The 19,510-nt window shown below is 45.0% G+C and overlaps 1 protein-coding gene across 1 annotated transcript in view; it reads left to right on the forward strand.

The window, feature by feature from the left end:
• LOC126482171 (synaptogenesis protein syg-2-like) overlaps positions 1 to 19,510 on the forward strand; it is a 422,853-nt gene that overhangs the window by 394,730 nt on the left and 8,613 nt on the right. Inside the window, exons 9-10 of the mRNA XM_050106149.1 lie at positions 2,357 to 2,516; positions 15,022 to 15,315. Of these exons, the coding sequence (XP_049962106.1) occupies positions 2,357 to 2,516; positions 15,022 to 15,315 (454 nt within the window). The remainder of the gene's footprint in view (positions 1 to 2,356; positions 2,517 to 15,021; positions 15,316 to 19,510) is intronic.

The following is a 19,510-nucleotide window of genomic DNA, read 5'->3' on the forward strand; positions in this document are numbered from 1 at the left end:
TTAGCTATCAGGTGATATGCAGTCAGTGTGTGGTTCGAGTCGTGTTGTAGGCTACGGTAGTTTTCGTCGTCTTTGTGTGCCTTATTGTACAGGCCTGTCAACACAGGGTACGTACCATGGTGTTTTACCTTCTTCCAAACGCGGATTCACTTATAACTTTTTTGTTATTGCGCTGTTTGTATGTGCAGTGGTGTAGTATATTTATATTTCTCTCTTCCACCACTTGCTAGCATGGGAAGCCTACTACTCGAGAAGTGATATGGTGAATACGATATTCTGCAGTGGTTTAGAAAATGGATGGGACTCCTACCCTCTACGCTGAAAAATACCCACAGCGCAGAGTGCCCTCTCATAATCTATTCGAAAGACTTTTAAAGCGTTTGAGGGACACAGGTACCCTTGCATCTCGGAAAACTGAGTGTGGAGGGCCCCGTACAGTCCACATGGCTGACATGGAGAAAAGTGAGCTACATTCAGTTAAAGAAACCCCTGCGACCAGTGTGTGATGATTAGCAGCAGCAGCAGGCGCGCCTCATTCTTTTATTTGGGGGGTGGGTGGTATTGCTGTTCCCATTTCACCTACGGCATGTTGATGCTCTAAGGCCAAATGATCATCATGACAGACGGCGGTTCTGTCAGTGGCTTCTGCAGAAGTGTGCTGCAGATCCACTGTTCACATACAAGATTTTATTTACCGACAAGCAGGGTTCACAAGAAATGGTGTTGCAAATTTCCATAACCAGCATATATGGGCAGATGTAAATCCCCAAGCAGTTCAGGGAAGAGTGCATCAACACCAATTCTCAATCAAAATATGGGCAGGCGTATTTGTCGATTGAGTGATTTGATCATACTTGCTACAAAAATGGTAACTGGGGTGCATTATCTGGACTTTCTCATTAATGTATTGCCTACTTTGCTGGGGGCTGTGCTAAAGCCGCGGCAAATACAAATGTTGTTGACGCATGTTGGCACTCCTGCACACTTTCGTCACAATGTGTGCGAACATCTGATGCAAACATATCAGGAACTCTGGATTGGTTAATCGGGGGGTAGGGGGGGGGGGAGGAGGCTTTCCTTAGCCTTCTCGTTCCCAAGACAGTCCCCAAGTCTTTTGCTTATGGGGACACTTGAAGGAATCGGTCTACACCACGCTAGTCAACGATGTGCGAACACTACAAAGTCACGTCTTCATTGCGTGCCTGCGGGTGCAAAAGCGACAGGGTGCGTCATTCCTTCCGCCGGAGGGCAGAGGGTGCATTGTCATAAATAGGTGCCATGTTGGACAGCTCCTGTAAAAACACGTTTATCGCAGAAAGTGCGCATTCGCGGACCCGTGTTATATTGGATTTATTTTTCTTGTTTCGATGAGTACTACCACCTCTTAAAGTATTAGGCACTCTTTTCAACAGGTGTATATATAAGGGGTTGGGCGGACCTGTCATCAGGCGCATTTTCTGTTGTGTTTCTGGGGAACTTAGTTATTGCAATGTGTAGTTGGAGGCAGTCCATTGAAATACTGCTTATCACGCCCTGTGCGCTAGTCCAGGTCGACGAAAGCGTTGGCTTGTTTCCCCTTTTCAGATGGTTCAAATGGCTCTGAGCACTATGGGACTTACCATCTGAGGTCATCAGCCCCTAGAACTTAGAACTACTTAAACCTAACTAAGCTAAGGACGTCACACAAATGCATACTACAGACAGGATTCGAACCTGCGACTGTAGCACCAGTAGCGTTTCCTGACTGAAGCGCCTACAACCACTTGGCCACAGTGGCTGGCCCCCTTTTCAAATAAAACAATTTGAATATATAATTTTACGTGCCTATTCGATAGAACGGAACCAAATTAGTCTAGTGCGCTATTTGTTTTGTGTAAATGTATTAACAGGTGCAGTGAAACAGGAAGAATAGCCTGTACAGCAGTGACAACATCGCCTGCCCCCGAGCTGGTGGCTACCGCCATGTTGCAGCACTGGTGATGCTGCTGGAATACTGTGTTATTCTTCGTGTCTTAGAATCCCCATTAACAAGTACAGATAAATCAGCTATCGCACTAGAGTAATCTGGGACCATCTGACGAACAGGAAAGTAAAATTCAGCGTTATACAATATTTTGCTTCTAAAGGCTAACTTAACCGACGCCTTGCTCCGACATAGTGTGTCACATTAAACAGACGATGGTAAGTATTTGTTTTCGCTGACTACAGCTACACATTTCCTCAGCCGACGAAATGCACCTGGCGGCTTCTAAGAGGGACACCCGGATGGATATCACAAGTGAAAAAGATAAATGTATTTCTTTCGTTGTAGGATCGATAGTGATAACACACTGAAGCTGTTTCTGTTCTGTTGCAGGGGAAGACGCTGGTACAGAACCACACTGGCGGTGTGATAATGACGCGAGGAGCCCTGGCACTGCAGTCTGTCAGCAGGAAGAACGCCGGCGACTACTCCTGCGTCGCGTCCAACGTGGAGGGCGACGGGGAGAGCCCCCCGCTGCGTCTGCGAATCAAGTGTGAGCTCCACAAAGCGTCCGTCTAACAGTGTTTCGTACCTTAGGTCTGAATATGACACCACTTTGTTGTTTACAGATTTGGAATCACCACATGCCTTCGTAGAATAAAAGCGATCTCTTTTCTACTGCCTTAAATTATTAGGTTAAAAATTATACGAACGTTTGCTGGCTGTTTCAGTATTTCGGGATTAGGAACAGATGGGAAGAATTGAATAATCCATGCGGACAAGGTGTAAGGTATTGAATGAGCGATGCGTGCATGGCACATGCACTAAATGAAATTCAAAAAGAAAAACGACGCACCACGATAGAATTTAAGGAGGGTAGGACGTCAAACGGGCCGACTTGGAGCAGGAGAGTTACCACAGGACATTTTAATTTCTGCTATCTATACTTTTACAAATAAATTCATAAAACTTTGTCACCATGACCAGGAAGGATTGAGGACTCACACTCATTGCAGTGGAAGTTAAGAAACGTAGCAAAATACCTTTTTTTCACATGTCAAAATTTCATCATTTTTTCACTTATTATTGGCTGCATTCGTTGCTATAGGTACACTTTTCTTCCTAAGTAAGAGAGATTCTTCGATGAATTTTTCATAGCATACAAATAGTAGTTACAGGTGTATGAAACTCTAGAATTTTCCAACTCTATTAAAAAACTGTGGAAAAAATTGAGATAATTAACGATAAAACCTGAGTTTTTTCTAAACATGAAGTTTAAAATGTAACAGTCCATTCATTTTTTCATAAATTAAATAACTTCTAAAGTTTCATACACCTGTAACTATGGTTTGTATGCTGTACAAAAGTCATCGGAGAATCACTCTTACTTAGGAGGAAATGTGTACGTATAGCAACAAATGCAGCCAGTAGTAAGTGAAAAACAGATGAGATTTCACATGTAAAAAATGTGTTTTGTTACATTTTTGAGCTTCCACTGCTATGAGTATGAATCCTGAATCCTTCCTGGTCATGCTGTTAAATTTTATGAATTTATTGGTAAAAGTATAGACAGTGGAAATTAAAATGTCCAGTGGTGCCTCTCCCGCTCCAAGTCGGCCCGTTTGACGTCCTACCCCCCTTAACGAATGGGACGGAAATCGGTAGATGTCATGTGCAGGTACAGACAAACAAATTACTGCAATTACAGAAATATTGAATTATTTATTCAACAGAAAGAGCTTCACAAGTCAGTAGCGCGTGGGTCCACCTCTGGCCTTTATTAAAGCAGTTACTGCGCTTCGCATTTCTTGATAGAACTGTTGGATGTCCTTCTGAGTATATGATGTCCAAATCTATCCAACTCCTGCGTTAGATTGTCCAAATCCCGAGATGGTTGGAGGAACCTGCAACTATTCCTCCAAACGTTTCTCAAATAGGGAAAGATACGACGACCTTGTTGTCCAAGGCAGGATTTGGCAAGCACAAAGATGAGCAGTACAAGCTCTCGTCGTGTGCGATGGGCAATATATTGCTGAACTGTAAGCCCAGGATGGCTTGCCATGGAGAGCAACAAAACGAGGCGCAGACTTACCACTGTCCTGTATGGATGCAGCGGATGACAACCAAAGGGGTCCCGCTATACAATGAAACGTCTCCCCAGATCAGCACTCATGGCTGTTGAGCCGTTTGCCAGGCGACAGTCAGCTTGTGTCGCCTACCTGGCCCAACAAAAATGCCGGATCTCTCCCAAAGTTACAACATTTGGAGCATTATGGGCACTGACCCCGACCAGCACTGGATTTTTACTATATAACGCACCAGCTGGACAGAATTTACCACGATGCCCTTCAGGAAGAAATATGATCACTTTATCAATAAATACCAAGTCGAACCTCTGCTTGCATAAGGACCAGAGGTGGACCAACCCGTTATTGACTTGCTCAGTTTCTGAAGCTCTTTTCTTGAATAAATCATCCACTTTTTCTGAAAGTGTAATCGTTTGTTCGCCTTTACATGCACATAATATCTACCTATTTCCTTCCCATTCACATAATTCCTTTCGTGGTACATCTTTCTTTTTCCCTTATCGTGTATTTTCGCTCTAAGAAACTAGGTCAACAGGTCCACACAGAGATCTCCGAGATTGTGGACATGAAAACGAGACCGTCTCTGATCGTGTAGAAGTACTTTCCTCAATGATCGGTCATACATTATCCCATAAAATGCTCACATAGATGGAAAAAGTGTATATATCGTTACATCTATAGTAGACAAAGTTTTTCAGAAATGTGCCAATATTATATTGAACCCATAGCAATACTCCTTGATTACATCATGCTATAATAAACTATGAAAGATGAGGCCTTCCGTGACAACAGCTGTGTACAGAATACACTGATGAATCTCTCAGCGTTCTCCTTGTTTCAGATCATTAGTAAGCTTTCAAAATCGCTCATACTCAATAATTCACTTATAGTTGTTTAATCTTCGGCAAAGAGGTAACATTGAATGGCGTACATGTAAGGTAATAGCATAAAAACTTATTTATTAATCAGAACTCTGTCTTTGTCTGTACTATCATTATCAACGGATGTATCTCTATCAAACACGTAGACTTTTGTCATTTCTTTATTTGGAGCGGATCAGAAGATGTGACTTTATTAAACAAACTACTAGTGCCGTTGTGTGCCTCATTTTATCCCACGTAAAAATGCTAGGCCTCATTGTATGTCTTTTACAAAACATTCAGCAGAATTCTGGGAGGTGGATAATGTTTCGATACTTGTCATGTCCCGTCCTGATCCTGTGTTTAGTAGAAGAAACTCAGTAATTCTGTTTAGTCGGAAGATAGTGCCGTATCGACGATCGTTGCGTTACAAGTATTTACAATACTCCGGGAGGCTATAACAGAAGCGCACCATCTCCTGCTATTGGTACGTGTTTCGTAAGAGGAAGCAGATGGCCAAAAGATCGACGTAGATTGACAATGGAAGGAGATCGTAATACTGCACAGGCTACTGGAACGTACATAAAATCAACCCCAGTATTTTGACATTTTAATCCTTGTGCATTACCTACATGTGCATTTTTCAGGTTCTCGTACTGATGTCTCATTCACGTTGACAAAGGTGAGGTTATGTACTTGCATACACATTTTTCGAGGGCCTTTCTGTGGTCAACAAGAGAATGGCTTCCTTGAGGAAGACGTTTCTCTATGTAAACTGGTTTTTTTTTTTATTTTCGGAATAATAGCACTCCATCCTCAGGCCACGAGTGGCCTACCGGGACCATCCGACCGCCGTGTCATCCTCCGTGGAGGATGCGGATAGGAGGGGCGTGGGCTAAGCACAGCGCTCTCCCTGTCGTTATGATGGTATTCTTGACCGAAGCCGCTACTATTCGGTCGAGTAGCTCCTCAGTTGGCATCACGAGGCGGAATGCACCCCGAAAAGTGTCAACAGCGCATGGCGGCCCAGATGGTCACCCATCCAAGTGCCGACCACGCCCGACAGCGCTTAACTTCGGTGATCTCACGGGAACCGGTGTAACCACTGCGCAAGGCCGTTGCCATTTTTTTTAATTAAGTGTTAAAAATATAAACATTCTATTTCAAAAATAAAAACAGCCTGGAAAGAAAAAATGATATTCGCAGTGTCTGTGGATCCATGTACACACAAGACTAGTGAGAGTCTCCGAACGCTTGTTGTCTTCGCTCGCCTTTGTCTGCAAGAGAAGAATCCAACACGCACACTTAACCTGACGTATTTCTCTTTACGCGTAAGAACTTATCTTGTAAACCTCGATGGCTTTTCAGAATCTACCTTAGAAAACACTGAATGATATTACACAGTGTATAAATTTTGCCGAAACTTAACTTCTGTCTGCGGATAGGAGTCTTCATGTTGTTTCTTCCAACAAGCCATCAGGATTTACAGTTACAATACAACCTTTAACAAGGAAGAGGCAAAGCAAATATTGAATTTCAATCTCAAAGGCAACGTCGACCACAGGTACAAATGGAGAAGGTATGCCGACGTTCATCCAAAGGCACTCAGGCAATGGAACAGTGGTACATATAAACTCCACTCATGTCCTCAGTGCACAGTGGAAGATAATGGTGTGAGAAAATCAGTCACTTCTTCTAGCGAAACGATTGGATTAGAAATAAAACAATCGTATGCTACCAACACAGTCTCACAACTCGGTAACTCTCACGCTGCTATTTTAATAAATTGTGACCGCGATAGTGTTGACAACGGTTTGCTGAGGTAATTTGACCCCGAGTTATTTATTGGTCTCCAAGACACACTATAATGTTTATACAAGGAAATTCTGATTGTGAAACGTTTCAGTTCGTCACACAAGGCTGTTGTTGAGAGTTGTTGCAAGGTAATATCGCGATCACGAGTCCAAATGAGACATTATAGTAAACGTGGTAACTGCTATCTGTAAACTCAAAATTTCAATAAGAAAACGTAACTTCTTATCTGACTGTTCCATGAGAAAGCTATTTCATGTGATCTGTCCATTTCAGTATTAGTTTTGAACTTCAGTATGAAATACCATTCATGAGTAAAATCACTCTCTCACATGAAAATAGTGTGAATGAATTCGAGTAGAGGAATAAAGTTATCATAGAAGTCTTTCTTTCTTTACAACGTTATTTTGTTAGCACAATATCAGATTGATGGATACACTCAACTCACAACAAAGCAGTCTAGTAATATACCAAATCATAAAATTTGTCTTAAATGCTTGTTTAACAGTTCTGTCAGAAGCAAGTCATTTTCTGAATAATGACTAACTGTTTATTAACTCGAAATATATCTTCATAATTGAACAATAGCTCACTTGAATCATTTCTAGTGGTAGGAACACTACAAATGTTGTGTGTGAACACTAAGTTGGAAGTGTGGGTCTCACAGGGAGCATGCCAGAGATAAGTCCGTGCAGTCACACTATCCTACGTGCCCTCTGTGCTTCAGTCGGATGGAGTGTCTGTCATGAAGGCAGGAGATCCCGGGCACGAGCCCCGGTCGGAGCATTCATTTTCAACTGTCCCCGTTGAAATTTATCAACGCCTGTAAGCAGCTAATTGTCTAGATTTCATTGCAATTTTATGAATTCTTTCTAGCTTTTCTCAATCAGACAATTAATTTTCCAGAATTTACAAAATTCGGACATTGTTTGTTAGGATTAATTAGACAATTTCACACTGGTATTATGACGACAAGTTGTATTTTAGGATTCGGAAGAGGGCCGTGTCAGAGGGAACATGAATTAGGTCAGTAAATTAAATTTTACTGCTATATTCACAAATTAATACACAGTAAATACAGGAATATGTTTGTTAACAATACTAAGGTTAAGTTACTTTGCCTGGACGCTATGATGTGAAGTGCTGCGTCGGCATCGTATAGTATTTCGTGGGTACAACATCAGAGTTCACATTGCTCACACATACCTCTTCCTCTACTGTGCAATTGGGATGTATTTCAATATATTCATTCAACATATTTGTACTCCAAATAAACATCCATTTAAGACTCTAGTTTCTTAGAGTCGTAGGTATTTTGGACTAGCATCCTCGATAGATCGTCCACAGTTTGGTGGCTATCGACGGACTGGTCTGTTGATGTTCACTCACTCGCTCTATTCGCTCCCTCTACATTTTCCATTGGCACGCTTTTGCGGGATTTCCCAATCACTTCGTTGCATATCTGACTATTGACCTCATAAATGGAACAGAAAACTATACCATAGTTTACGGATGACATACCTATACAAAAACGTGCAGTATTCAGTACAGAAGTGTACTATGTGACCGAAAGTATCCGGAAACCCCCCAAACATACGTTTTTCATATTAGGTGCATTGTGCTGCTACCTTTTGCCAGGTACTCCGTATCAGCGACTTCAGTAGTCATTAGTCATCGTGAGAGAGCAGAAGGGGGCGCTCTGCGGAACTCACGGACTTCGAATGTGGTAGGGTGATTGGGTTTCACTTGTCATACGTCTGTACGCAAGATTTCTACACTCCTTAACATACCTAGGTCCACTGTTTCCGATGTGATGGTGAAGTGGAAACGTGAAAATACACGTCGTAAAGCGCAAAAGCGCACAGGCCGAGCTCGTCTGTTGACTGACAGAGACCGCCGACGGTTGAAGAGAGTCGTAATGTGTAATAGGCAGACATCTATCCGGACCATCACACAGGAATTTTAGACTGCATCAGGATCCACAACAAGTTCTATGACAGTCAGGTGGGAGGTGAGAAAACTTGGATTTCATGGTCGAGCGGCTGCTCATAAGCCACACATCACGCCGGTATGTACCAAGCGATGCCTCGCTTGGTGTAAGGAGCGTAAACATTGGACGATTGAACAGTGCAAAAACGTAGTGTGGAGTGACGAATCACGGAGCACAATGTGGCGATCCGATGGCTGGGTGTGGGTATGGCGAATGCCCGGTGAACGTCATCTGCCAGCTTGTGTACTGCCAACAGTAAAATTCTGAGGCGGTGATTGTTGTATCGGCAGCTGGGCCGACACCTTGTAGTTCGAGATGGCTGAAAATGCACGCTAGACTAACGCAGACGGGCGTGAAGTACTGGAACAGGCTACGTTATTAATGTTAAGAAGAAAAGTACGTAGCTTGATTAATACTTATCTTTAATATCATTGTGGTACATCGATCTTGACGATACACAGGAGACTTGAAGTACAATCACTGTATGGCTAATGGCGCCTTGCTAGTTCGTAGCCATTAACTTAGCTGATGGCTATTCTGTCTCTCGGCTAATGAGAGAGAAAGGCTTCGTACATCTGGTCGGTAGCTAGGTTCTCGTACAACTGGGGCGAGTGCTCTCTCGTATCACGAGACCTGCCTTGGTGGTGGCGCTAGGTCTGCGATTACACAGTGGCGACACGCGGGTCCGACATGTACTAAATGGACCGCGGCCGATTTAAGCTACCACCTAGCAAGTGTGGTGTCTGGCGGTGACACCACATTCCTCCCCCGCAAATCGGCGAACGGTCGTGTGATAAGGCTTCCGCCCGCCGTGGGGAGGACCACATGTTGACGTATGCGATGAGGTGGGGAGCCTAACAACAGGCGAGGCTGTGCCAACCGCACCCGGCCATTCGGTCCGAGGGGAGCTAGGAAACGCCTGCAAAACTAGTCCAGGGTGCACGTCAACATGCGGTGTATGCGCCCGTAAAGAGACAGGAGGGACCGAAGGATCAACCTCCATTGCGTCGGGGTAGCCGACGCGCGATGACGTCATGTGGTCCGGAGCGGGCGGGAGTTCCATGGCGGAGGACAGCTGGTCACGGGAAGCGATCGGCGGCGCGTGACCCTGAGAGGCGCTTGGCGGCTGCAGCGAAGCGTCTAATGCGGGCGGCGCCGGCGGGACAACAAGCGGCGGCGGCGGCGGCTGCTGCGGCGGCGGCGGCGCGTCGCCATCGGGCAAAATGGAAGGCATCGCCGGTAACACCTGGGGATGAGGCGAGCCAGAAGATGGGTCCCCAGGGCGCTGACCGGACGGCACCGTCGCTGAAAGCAGACGGGGAGCGGCAGAACCCGAGCGACGACAGAGGCGCAGCTGATTGACATGCCGACGCACCTCACCAGAGGCCCCCAAAACCAAATACATCGCGCGGCCGAGGCAGCGAAGAATGCGCCCTGCGAGCCAACGCCGTGAACCGCGATAGTTGCGATAAAATACAACGTCGCCTGGAGCAAAAGCAGGAGTCTGCCGCTGCACAGGAACCTGATGCGGCGGATGCAGCAAAGACATCAAGGTGCGATGAGGACGACCGTGGAGCAACTCAGCCGGCGAGCGACCATCTCGGGGCTGAGAGCGATACGAAGACAAAAAGAGCAACAATGCGTCCTCCCGAGAATGCGACTCTTTCAATTTCAACATCTGTGACTTGAAAGTCCGGACCATTCGTTCAGCGGCACCGTTGGACTGAGGCGAAAACGGCGCGGATGTCAGATGTTGAATACCATTGGCCTGGCAGAATGACTGAAATTCTGCGGACATGAATTGTGGGCCATTGTCGGAAACAATAGTCTGCGGAAGACCTTCAATGCAAAAGATAGCAGACAACGCTCGGATGGTGGCGGACGACGTCGTGGAAGACATCCGGACAACAAAAGGAAAATTACTGAAGGCGTCGACCAGAACCAACCATCGAGCATTCCAGAATGGACCAGCAAAATCAATGTGCAAGCGTTGCCAAGGGGAAGTGGCTTTTGGCCACGCAAAGACTTTCCGCGGCGGTGCGGACTGGTGTTCGGCACACGCCGGGCACGAAGAACACATATTCGTAATCGCAGCATCGATTCCGAACCAAGTACAGTGCTGACGAGCAAGTTGTTTCGTTCGCACTATACCCCAATGTCCTTGGTGAAGAAGCCGTAAAACAGAGGACTGTAACGAACGTGGGACCACGACTCTGGACTGATCATTATCAGAACGCAACAACAAAACACCACGTCGAACAAAAAGTCTCTCCTTGTGAGCAAAAAATCGGCGAACCAACGGATCCTCGATCCGAGACTTTGACAAAGGCCATTGCGTAGCAACAAAACGTAAAACAGTAGCAAGGACAGGGTCAGCAGCTGTGGCTGTAGCGACACGACGAAAATCAATCGGAAACGATTCGACCACTTCATCGGTTTCCGAATCAATGAACATGCAAGCAAGTTCGGAAGAATCGAATGCTTTATCCTCAGCAACAGGCAAACGGGACAACGCATCGGCGTTTCCGTGCTTAGCAGTGGACCGATACAAGATATCGTAGCGGTACTGCGAGAGGAAAATAGACCAGCGAATGAATTTCTGCGCTGTACGTGGAGGTACAGGCTTGGTCGGATGAAAAAGCGATGTCAAAGGTTTGTGGTCTGTGATGATGGTAAAGTGACGACCATACAAGAAATCATGGAACTTAGTAACACCAAACACGAGAGCCAAAGCTTCTTTCTCTATCTGTGAATAATTTCTTTGCGCAGACGAGAGCAATTTGGACGCAAAGGCAATAGGGCGATCATGGGAGCCAACTTTGTGCGCAAGCACAGCACTGATCCCGAAATCCGATGCATCTACCATCAACAAAAGGGGTTTCTGGGGATCGAATGGCGTAAGGCAAGTATTAGAAAGCAACGCCGAGTTCAACTGGCGAAAGGCGCGTTCGCATTCCGTCGTCCAGACGAACGGAACACCTGTACGGCGTACGCGATGAAGCGGAGCTGAAAGAGAAGAGGCATTGCGCACATTCACTCACACCTTGTGATTCTACATTGTGCGATGTTCTTGCGACCTCCTGACGCAATGCGTGGGGAACATTGCGCGCTCTGAAAAATTTCGGTTGCGCGTTTCCTTCAGTTCTAAATGTGCGTCATAGTTTTTTAGCGCAACCTAAGCCCGGTGCAAAAATGTCTGCAAATTCGTCACACAGCCGAGAAACACTGTCTGTAGGCACAGTCTGATTCACTGATAGGACCTGATTTACAATAGACATGTTAAACAACTGAAATAAATCGAGACCAAACAAGTTCACTGCAGAAGAAGAACGAAGAACGTAAAATGACACAAGTTGTGTTTGTCCCTTGTATGTTGCAAGAAGGCTGCACTGTCCTAACACAGGAATTGTCTGTCCGGAATATGTAGTTAGCTTAACATTTGCGGAACGCAACGGAGGTTTGCCCAGTTGTTTGTACTTGTCATGATTGAGCAATGAAACTGCAGCTCCGGTATCGAGCTGGAATGGTATCACTTTGCCTTCAAAGTCTAAGTCCACAAAAAGTTTATTGTTCTGCTGACGACAAGAGCGACTGTTTTGTGCAATTCGAACAGACACTGGTACAGAATCACTTGCTAATTGACGTGATTTCCGGCGACGTCGACGCACAGTTTTTGTGGGACGATCACAGTCACTGTTAGAGAAAGTGTCACTGGACGAAGCGGAATTAACGACATGAATGTCCATAGGCGAAGGTCCACGAGCCTGAGTGTCCTTGGTTCGATTCCGGCGCGAAGCAAAGGGCCTGGAATGATTGTGATTGTCTGATCTGAGCTTTTTCTGGCAAACACTTTGAACATGTCCTTTCTTATTGCAGAAAAAGCAAATAGCTTGGCGTGACGGGCAATGTTCACGCGAATGTCTAGTAGTACACCGCGGGCATGATTTCACTACATTTGTGGGCTGGCGCGGCACACGTGGCTGAGCGCGCGGCGGCAGCTGTGCGGACGTGCGCGAGGCCCGGTTACCGGGCCACGCAGCGCGTCCAGCGGGCCGGTTAATGTTACACACGGCTGGCGAAGTTTCAAAAGATTCCTGAGCACAGTCAAGTGTGTCCTGTCTATCCAATATGTCTATCACTTGTTGAAGGGAGGGATTAACTAGTTTCAAAATTTGCTCCCGTATGCGAACATCAGAAACGTTCTGTGCAATTGCATCACGCACCATTGTATCTGAATAAGAAAGACCACAGTCACATTCAAAGGCACAGTCCCTAGTAAGTCCTTGCAATGTTGCTACCCACTCCCTATTAGTTTGACCGGCCGTACGTTTTGTACGAAAAAACGTATACCGTTTTGCAACCACATTAACTGTTTCTTTGAAATAGGCATCTAAAGCAGACAAAATTTCCTCGTAGGACAGAGTTGCTACGTCGCGTCGGGGAAACAATTTCACTATCACACGGTATGTGGACACACCGACACAAGAAAGCAAAAACGGCTGCCGCTCTTTACCTTGAATTCTGTAGGCTGCTAGATGAAAGTTGAACTGGCGAGACCACTCGTGCCAGGTCTCATCGGCTGCCACGTAAGGTCGAAAGGGAGGTGCAACAGCGTTTAGTGGCAACGGTAGCGAAGAAGCGGCGGCGGCCGCATCGGTTTGAATGGTACGTTGACCCTGGACGAGCTGTCCAAGGGCATCCAGTAACGCCTGCGTCTGCTGATTCTGCAAGCGATAAAATTCGGACAGTACATCTGGAGAATGTGGCGAAGCCATGACACAATTAAATGTAAGCAATCAGAAAGAACACTTTAAATCGTCGCCAATGTTGTATCGGCAGCTGGGCCGACACCTTGTAGTTCGAGATGGCTGAAAATGCACGCTAGACTAACGCAGACGGGCGTGAAGTACTGGAACAGGCTACGTTATTAATGTTAAGAAGAAAAGTACGTAGCTTGATTAATACTTATCTTTAATATCATTGTGGTACATCGATCTTGACGATACACAGGAGACTTGAAGTACAATCACTGTATGGCTAATGGCGCCTTGCTAGTTCGTAGCCATTAACTTAGCTGATGGCTATTCTGTCTCTCGGCTAATGAGAGAGAAAGGCTTCGTACATCTGGTCGGTAGCTAGGTTCTCGTACAACTGGGGCGAGTGCTCTCTCGTATCACGAGACCTGCCTTGGTGGTGGCGCTAGGTCTGCGATTACACAGTGGCGACACGCGGGTCCGACATGTACTAAATGGACCGCGGCCGATTTAAGCTACCACCTAGCAAGTGTGGTGTCTGGCGGTGACACCACAGTGATGTTATGATACGGTCCTGTTTTCCATGCAGGGGGCTTGCCCCCTTGTTGTTTTGCGTGGTACTATCTCAGCCCAGGCCTTGAGTGATGTCTTAAACACCTTCTTGCTTCCCACTGTTGAAGAGCAATTTGGGGCTGGCGATTGCATCTTTCAACACGATCAAGCACCTGTTTTTAATGGACGCCCTGTGTGCGGAGTGGTTCCTTGACATTAACATCCCTGTAATGGAATGGCCTGGACAGTGTCGTGACCAGAACCCTACAGAACGCCCTTGGGATGTTTTGGAACGCCGACTTCGTGCCAGGCCTCACCGACCGATATCGACACCTCTCCTCAGTGCAGCACTCCGTGAGGAACGGGCTGCTATTCCCCAAGAAACTTTCCATCGCCTGGCTGAACGTATGACTGCGAGAGTAGTAGCTGTCACCAAGGCTACGGGTATGTACATGTCGTGTGACTAGAGCCTCCCGTCAGGTAGACCGTTCGCCAGGTGCAGATCTTTCGAGTTGACGCCACTTCGGTGACTTGTTCGTGGATGGGGATGAAATGATGATGATTAGGCAAACACAACACCCAGTCCGTGATTTGATAAAATCTTCGACACCACCGGGAATTGAACCCAGGGCTCTTAGGATTGACAGTCTGTCGCGCTGACGACTCAGCTACTGGGGGTGGACGGCTAAGTGTGGCGCAACACCATGCTGAAGTCCAGTATTAGCGATGGAGGGCACCACGAACTTCTAAGTCATTGTCAGCCTGGTGTCCGGTTACTTCTGATCACATAGTGTAGAAGCCATCAAGGATATTAATAAATTATGTACAAAATACCAGTAAAAATCTTGTGTAGGATAAGCGAAAATTACGAATGGCCCGAAGCATTGTTGCTACTACCTGCCAATTAAACCAAGGTAGTGACACACAGGTAACACGCGTACGCATCTACATTACGACTTCTAGGCCTGACACTGAGGAGTACGTGGCTTGTTGTGTGCTGCAGACAAGCCGGTGTGCCGGCCTGGACAGCGGCGGGTGTACGCCGTGGCGCGCCACGAGGTGGCGCACGTCCGCTGCGAGGTGGAGGCCTTCCCGGAGGCCGTCGGCTTCCGCTGGGCCTTCAACAACTCCGCCGAGACGCTGGACGTGCCGCAGTCGCGCTTCAACTGGTCGGCGGGCGCCTCGCAGCTGGCGCACGCCCCCGTCAACGACATGGACTACGGGTCCGTGCTGTGCTGGGCCGACAACAGCGTGGGGCAGCAGCGGCGGCCCTGCGTCTTCCACATCGTGCCGGCCGGTTAGCGACCTCGCACGGTTTCCGTGCTTACCCTACCTCCCAACACAGGGCGGCTCTGGAGGCTACTCTACTCTGGCATGTAGCCGCTAAATTCAACCATCTTCACAAGCGTTAGATCTGACACCCAAATCAAGTTGGGGCGGTGGGATGGGGTTGAGTAAAGCAAGACTTATCAGCAAAGGGAACGGACAGATGCAGTTAAGAATCGCTTTGTTTAATATGAGGTGTTCGGAAAGTTGCTGTGCAGTATATCATACGTAGGAAATGATGCCCACGGCTTGCCATACAAGTCTGGTCCTGCTTAATTTTGTTGGGAAACGCTCTCTGCAGATCTACTTTTCACCTGCGCTGTTTATCTACTTTTCACCTGCGCTGTTAGTTTAATTTTTAAGTGACAAAGCGTGCCGGGTCTTTCGCGATACACTACAGAGATTGCTGCTCTCCAAAGAAGAAAGGTTTGTGGATTCTCCGTTGACCGTGGTCGCGTGTTTTGTGTGTTAACGTGACTAGAGATATTGAACTAGACCTCTTCGGTATCGATGAAGACATCATGACTATCAAAGGTGTTCTTGTCAGTAAAACACGTAAACCATTTGCAGTAACGGATTAGAGTCTTGCACTGCTGTCACTTTATACGGGAACAGTTTAAATGTTTTCCTAACTGCTTAATGCGCGATTGCATACACCGTATAATTTCTTCTACCAGTTTACGCAATTAGCTTGTTCAGCTCTGATGCATAGAATTAAAAATATCCAGCAACTTCTGTTCGTTTTGTTGTGGTCATGTTCCAGTTCGTTCCACATCTAATACAAAGACAATCCCTCGAAATTTCTCAGTAAGTCATAGAACGGTATTACGATGAGGTACAGCGGTTTCAGATATATTTTCAGCAAACGCCTCTTGCAATACATATGTATGTCCATCACCTTGTGAACGTTCAACAAGAAAAATACATTCCTCGGTTGAAACCACCACAATCTGAAAACAAATTGAACATTTAAACAATGCCCATCGCACTCAGTATCTTCCGTGAACTGGACCACCTAAATGTTATGCAATACTAGAATGAACTGGAAAACAAAGCAGTATCTTGAAAAAATTGTTCTGCAAACCTGTATTCTGTCAATTGTGGTTCGAACATCCACTGCAATCTCCGTGAGTATTCAGTATCCCAGAGCACAGCGCGTTTCCGAACGCATTGTATAGGTTTTAGGTAACATGTCAAAAATCATGTCGTTTGGTATACAAGATACGATGGAAAAAATAGTAAAAGTACTCATTTCGTTCACGAAACAGAATTTCTTTTGAAATAAGTACATACTGCAATTGTGCATTGTTTGGCTATTAGGGCACAATTTTTGTATCTAAAGTATTAAATAACATGTGTATTTGTATACCAATCAGAAATCCTCTACACTTGTGTAAAATAATGGTGAAACGTACGTACATACCAGTAGTTCCTTATTTTTAAAGCTCCCCATGACAGAGTCCATCATGGCCACCCTACCCATGTGTCAGTTATATCCACCAACAATGAAAAACCTGTCAAGGACAACACACTTCCTGTTAAATTTATCATACGTCTGCACCTGTGATCTACGAATTTATTAAGCAAATGTTGATCTTAATACACCTCTAATCACGGAAATGTCGGCTCCACTAACGTTAGCTACTTACCCTAGCAGCAGTTACACAAAGGTCGAGAGGACTCGTCTGGCAGTGTCCATCCACCGCTCTGGAGTCTGAAGATGACTCTACGAAAGAGTCGAAACCGGTCACTCACTCCAATAAAAAAAAAAACAATGCGATCAAGACTGTTTAAAATTTTAGTTTTAACAAGTTTTAAGATCGCTGACTATGTTTTCAAAATTTTTCGATAAGTTCAAAAACCATAGGGAATACCGACGTTCCTTTCTTTGCATTTGCTTTACATCTACAATTTGGAATTCGTTTTCATCTAATAGGACCAAAGGTATGGAATCATTCCGGGTACGTGTACCTTACCAAAGGAAATGATACAAAGTAATTATCAAAAATCGGGCAATCATTCCGATACCTTGGAACATCCCTTGTTAGAAGTACAGCTACACCTGTGACATCCAGAAATTCTTCTATCCCGTTCCAGTTGTTCGATCCATGATTTCTTTGGCCCTTAAACCTCTAGCATTACGCAAAATACCTAAATACGTAAAAGTAAAGCTTGTAACGAGACTGGGCGTTGTGGCTCTATCTGATGCAGTGAAATATATACTGTGTTAACAATAGCGATACACATTCAAATACCGGTAGAAAGTCTTTTGTTTATCTGATTATCGTACCTACTGCAACATGACTGTCAAAATATACGTGCATTCATTGCAGTATTATGTTGTTACGTAGTTCTGTGTGACAAAACCTTCTCGAAACAAATAATCATAAATAATTATTATAACCTAGAACTGTAGCTGGTAACCCCGACGTGATCATAAGTACACAAATATCAATTTGTTTTAAATTTTACTGCGTGGATTTAGATGAGCGATATGTTGGAAAACCCAATATCAAATAACCAGGCTTGGAAATATGGCGTATAGCTTTGAAAATATCATCTTTCCGGCGATAAAAATATGAAAATAAGAGTTTTACAAGCGGAATAGCAGTCCGTAACCGCAAACTTAAGCAATAAAGTGAGGAGAAATGATGATACTTTGTGACCACTAGAAAGCGATGTTTAGGAGGTAATTTCGGATTTCATTAGCAAACCATTGTCAGCTTTCGTCTACAGATTTAAAATCATCCATTATCTCAGAGTTTTCAGAATCAATGTCACGTAATGTAAAAATAAATGCTAGTTGAAGTAGAACTAGGAGACAATAAAACGTTTATCGTGCTCAGAGAGACGCGTACTCTTGCCAGAGAGCCGTTAAATGAGGACTTTTTTCTTCAACAGCTACTAACCAGCGAAGATTCTATTTTAGCAGCTAATCAAGATGTATCTATCAATGCAGTGGCTTCTATTACTGACAAAATCTTCGAAATTTCGACGACCAGTCAGCTCCAGTGTACTACTGAATTTATTTCGCTTCCAGCTCGTGATGACAGACTTTAGCACATGGAGTAGCAGGTCCCAGAACTAACGAGCCAGAGTCAAAATCCACGAACTGGTACACGATAGAGAATCAAAATAAAATCTCCGCGACGTGCACAGTAACATCCCATATCTTGGCATTTTTATAATCTGAAGCAGAATGGGGAGAAATACGCACCCATAAGAACATTTGTATCTCAACAGTCCACTAATGCTCCAACGGAAAACGTGGTACGGCACTGTGTGTGGGCGATAAACCATCTTGCCTTCTATTCATTTCTTATCGCTACACGAATCGTTGATTTTTCGTTGACTCAGCAGACGTGTCCGCATTGGCAGTAACAGCACTAGGTCGCGAAAATGATTGGAAACGGCAACTCCACACAGCAAGAACACAGTAATACATGTGGTGAACCCCTTCTGAACATCGAAATGGGCCTTCGAATAAGATTTTTATGGCCATATCTTACCTCAGATGTTCGCCAGTCAATTACTGGTTCCAATTTTTAGAGGTGTCGCAGACTGCTGTTTGATATTAAATCCAAGAAGTTGTTTGAGGGACGAATTGTAATCGCTATTTCAGGCTCTGCACTTGTACTTATTGGCAATTTAGTGCTTTTGACTGATCCAGAGTAGAAATACCGAGATTTGCTTAAGATATCCTACAATTCTCTAGGTGAAACGTAATTGTGGTTTGACTCTAGTTAATTATGATGATCACAATTACAGGATCTCCAGTGTATGCACGAACCCGACGACTATTACCAAAAACATTATCTCAAATAAAACGTGAGTTAAAAGAGATGACCAAACTCGGAACATATCCTGGTCATCTAGTTCTCTCCACATTGTTCGGAAGAAAGGTTTACTTTGTTTATGAGAAACATATTTATGTAGCGTTGCATTTCTGCAAGAAGGAGATCACTTATGTAAATATATTCACAAAACGATATAATTTCTCAGAACAAAGTATCAGATGGTATAAAATGAACTTGTGCCAATTAAATACAGTGTCAAATCTGTCTTATATGACACTTCTCACGTTCGAAATCAGCTAACTTCAGAAATACGTACAAATCTCTGAGAAATTAGAGAATGTGGCAGCGCTTCCTGTTTTGTGTTCTAAG

Source organism: Schistocerca serialis, chromosome 5 (genome assembly GCF_023864345.2).
Source record: "Schistocerca serialis cubense isolate TAMUIC-IGC-003099 chromosome 5, iqSchSeri2.2, whole genome shotgun sequence".
NCBI classification, from domain to species: Eukaryota; Metazoa; Arthropoda; class Insecta; order Orthoptera; family Acrididae; genus Schistocerca; species Schistocerca serialis.